The sequence below is a fragment of the Octopus bimaculoides genome, chromosome 1 (assembly GCF_001194135.2).
Source record: "Octopus bimaculoides isolate UCB-OBI-ISO-001 chromosome 1, ASM119413v2, whole genome shotgun sequence".
In the NCBI taxonomy this organism is placed as follows: domain Eukaryota; kingdom Metazoa; phylum Mollusca; class Cephalopoda; order Octopoda; family Octopodidae; genus Octopus; species Octopus bimaculoides.
This window is the reverse complement of record NC_068981.1, coordinates 198,320,073-198,324,298: the sequence shown is the minus strand read 5'-3', so window position 1 is coordinate 198,324,298 and position 4,226 is coordinate 198,320,073. Positions and strand designations below refer to the sequence as shown.

The 4,226-nt window shown below is 40.3% G+C and overlaps 2 protein-coding genes across 2 annotated transcripts in view; both read right to left on the bottom strand.

Moving 5' to 3' along the window:
* LOC128249665 (protein mono-ADP-ribosyltransferase PARP14-like) overlaps positions 1–4,226 on the bottom strand; it is an 80,404-nt gene that overhangs the window by 24,819 nt on the left and 51,359 nt on the right. The gene's annotated exons all lie outside the window — the stretch shown is intronic.
* The window catches only part of LOC106880777 (uncharacterized), a 31,519-nt gene continuing 28,377 nt past the window's right edge, over positions 1,085–4,226 (bottom strand). The window contains exon 5 of the mRNA XM_052973793.1: positions 1,085–1,638. Within this exon, the coding sequence (XP_052829753.1) occupies positions 1,085–1,638 (554 nt within the window). The remainder of the gene's footprint in view (positions 1,639–4,226) is intronic.

Here is a 4,226-nt window from a genome sequence, read left to right as displayed (position 1 = left end):
TGGGGTGGGGTGGGGGTGGCTAGGTGATTGTATCGACCCCCCACCAGTGCTCAGTTGGTCCTTATTTCATCAACCCCCATAAATTTGGGAGAGCAAGGAGTTTTATGGCATGAGCTAAATACTGCTATTGAAGCAAAATGGAAGCAGTGGGGTGAAAGGGTAGGATCAGGGTGGGTACGTTGGTTGCAAAGAGGAATGCTTTTGCAGAGGCTGGATGGCCACCCTGCAGGATGAAGAACAAAACCTGTCAAAGGGTGGATGAACTCTGCAGATTCAACAGCCATCCAAAAAGCATTTCTTTAATAGTATTGCTGCCAAAAAAAGTCAATAACAAGAAGAATGAACACCCAACAACAAAAAGATCACAGATTGCCTGTATAGGGATAAATCTACCACCACAATAAATAGAGTAACGAAAGGGTTAATGAATCAATATCATATAGTTTCTCACAAAACATCTGTGACCATTAGTCACCTGACTTCAATGAATTTCAGGTGACCCAATCCTGCAGAGCTCTTCCCCTCCCACTGAAACAATACAATCTTCACTATCAACCAATGCAGAATTATATATTTTATTGTTGAATGCTATTTCTCTCTCAGGGAATCTTAATTGTACTTTGATATTTGTAGTCTTGTGATAAATCATTCTTATATTTCTGCCACAATTGTAATAGACTATTTACTTCACAAATCTTGAGAATAATTGCAAAAAGATCTCTCAAAGAAATCGGTGTGCATGGCTCTGAAGCCTCAGATGTTGTTCTATAACACTGATTGTCATTTTCTAACAAATTTAACATCAATTGTTCTTAGGAAGGCGAAGGAAGTCGGTCCTCTTATTTCACGAAGAAGCAGCCTCAAAAAGAAACAGTCATGGTGATTCGGATGCACAGAGTAAATTCTTCTGATTGTTGAGTCAAATTTTATCCTTGGATGACTCCCAGCATCAGCTCCTCTTTTTTTTTTTTCTGTGCCATGTGTTGTTGCTCCATGTGTTGTTGCTCCATGTGTAATAAGACAGAATCGTTTCGTTGACACAATTTAAAAAATGCTGTAAGAGTTGTGTCTTTGAGATTCAGGGCTACATGTACAGGTGTTTCGTTAGTGAAAGAAACTCTCTGAGACCATTTTCAAGATGCTGTTGTATTGCTGGATGCCTTTCATGAATAGGGAACCCCAAAATACACCAGAATGGATCATTGCTGCTGATATTTCTACCAAGCTTGTATTGAGAACCTTCATCTTGAACATTTTCTTGTTGTAAGGCAGTTATGGCATCAGCGGATCCTTTATTTATGTTCTTGCACACATATTTAATAGATTTCACAGAACTGCAAAATTCAACATTTATGTGAGCATGGAATGCCTTTGATACAAAGAGACAAAAGGGTACAATCCATGGCAGGCAACCATAGTTTGAAACCCCACCATCTTCTGGTGTTCTTCTCGCGTGGGAGGGGTACCCATACTCACTAAACTGAGTTTGAAGTAGAAATTTCTTTGGGTATCTTTTTGTACATTTACCACCAGCCATGTGAGGTGAACTGCGATTGATACAACCACAAGGTTCATGCACCATGTGATTCTTGACTATTTCAAATAGGGTTGGATCTATTACTGGATTGGGTAACTTGGCTGATATTATTGAATCAATTCAATTGGAGTTGATTTTTGTGGTAAGCCACAGCAAAATATGAGCAGAAGGCAGACCTTGTTTTTGCCACTCAGTGGTATACATATAACATTCTATTGACCAAAAGATTTGTGAATTATTGTTGATTAAGATTCATCAGTTTGATTAGCTTCAAGCAAAACACTCTGGCCAATAGATCTTGTCAATTGATGTATTTTTGTCCACTCATTTGAAGCAAATGTAAAAAAAAAAAAAAGGTCAGGTTTTCCATAATTACAAACACAGGTGATTGCATCTTGTGTCTTCCTCACATGCATATATTATGAACTATCCATGATGCTGGAAGATCAAAAACAAATTTGGCCCATGTCTCTTCCTTGCTCATTGTAATTTATAAGATCTTTGAGATGGATATATGAATCTACTCTAAGCTTTTGATGAGTTTTGATGTATCAAAGCCTTTTTGATTCAACTTTTACAAACATGTCAACTGCAAAACTGATGGAAGACATTTTGACTTCTACGAAGAAAGTTGAAAGAAACGAAACATGCTTTCTGGGATTATTTCCAAATTGTGGGATGCTAAAGTGAAAGCCATTTTCTCTATATACAAATAATTATATATTATGATTATAATGGAATTTAATATGAAAATAAAAATTGGTGAGATAGCAGACATAAATACTGATGCATGTCCTATGTGGATATCTCCCACCACTATGTGGATATCTCCCACCACTATGTGGATATCTCCCACCACTATGTGGATATCTCCCACCACTATGTAGATATCTCCCACCACTATCCACACTACCCTTGGCAGGGCATGTTCCATGGACCATGCCTCTGCTCTCTCACCCTGCGCTTGCCCTGCTCCCGTTTCCCCTCACCTACCACCTCTTCACTCTGCCTATCCAATGCACCATTCTCCGAGCCTTCCGGCGACCCCAGTCTGACCCCTCTACCTCGTACATCTTCCCCAACCCACCCTTTTCTTTTTTCTTCCTTCAAGCAAACCATAACCTGCATAGCCCTAACCCCACCTCCCAACCTGGCTCATTCTATTTCTCCCACCCATGCTATCATACCTACCACTACCTCTCCAACACCACCATCCCCACAGACACCCATCTTTGTCCCTGTCACATCACCGACTCCTTTACCTGTACTTCTAGTAACATCACCATCAGTCAAACGGGATGCTACTTGGCTGATCGGTTTGTGGAGCACCTCCAGGACATCAGACTTGGCAATGACACCCCGGTTTCGCATCATTTCTGCTCTACATTCAATACAACATCTGTCTGTGTTCAGACTATCTTTGCGCAGGGTCCATCCGGACTCCCGCCTTTTCTGTGAACAGGAATGAATATTCTCTCTTCGCCCCTTTGTGCCACATGGACTCAATGCCCCTCCTCTCTTCGCTCCTTTGTGCCACATGGACTCAATGCCCCTCCTCTCTTCCTCTGATACCTACCTCCTTTCTTCATTGATACCACTCCACACACACTAGCACTGACCACTTTCCAGAACCCACACCACACACCATCTTCCACACATCCACACACAATCTTCAACAGCATCACCACACATACCATTATATGAGCAGCCACACACACTGTAACTGTACACACACCCACACTGGCACGTAATACCTGAACACAGGTTACATATACATACACATGCAACATGCATTAACACACGCTACATACATAGACAAAATTAAACTTACACCCACATATACACCCCATATACATGCATAATATTTAGTTACAGATACACACACCACATCAAAAATCACACCTCAACTGCTACACACAACACACACACTTACACATGTCGGAGTCACTAACCCCTATTCACACACATTCATTTGGGATCACAAGCACTTTATTATTTCCCTTTCTTTCAAACTCTTTTTTCTAATCATTCACCAGGCTTGACTACTAAATCTACAAGTTTTTTTTTATCCTCTCTCTCCCCTTATTTTCTCTTATTCCTTTTGTTGAAGAGCTTAGGCTCAAAATATAAAACACTTTTTCATTTTCCTGAATGTTAAACTAATACACCTGCTTGTTGTTCATACACCTGTCTTCATCTTTTATTTTTCTATAAATTTCAACTTTTTATATATTGTTAACAAGTAGAATCCATGTTGGAGATGGTATTTTGCACCTTTTACCATAAGAGAGAATTTATTTCCCCATGGTAACTACAGTGAATTTGCCTTTAGAAGTTAAAATATATCACAAACATATTTCATTTAACTAACCCAACGTTTACTTCTTCCTTATCACTGCTTGGCACTGTGTGTGTATGTATGTGTGTGTGTGGGGGGTGTATGTGTGTGTATGTGGGTGTGTGTGGGGGGTGTATGTGTGTGTGTGGGGGGCTGTATGTGTGTGTGTGTGTGGGCTGTATGTGGGTGTGTGTGTGTGTGTGTGTGTGTGAAGGTGTACCCTTGACTTGACATCATGTGATTGTTGTAATTGAACATCATTGTCATAAAAGCAATGTCGTTTACTGTCATTCTTCCTTGAGAAAACACACCTGGTCATGGGGAAGTTTTACCTTTGCATGAAAACAGGTG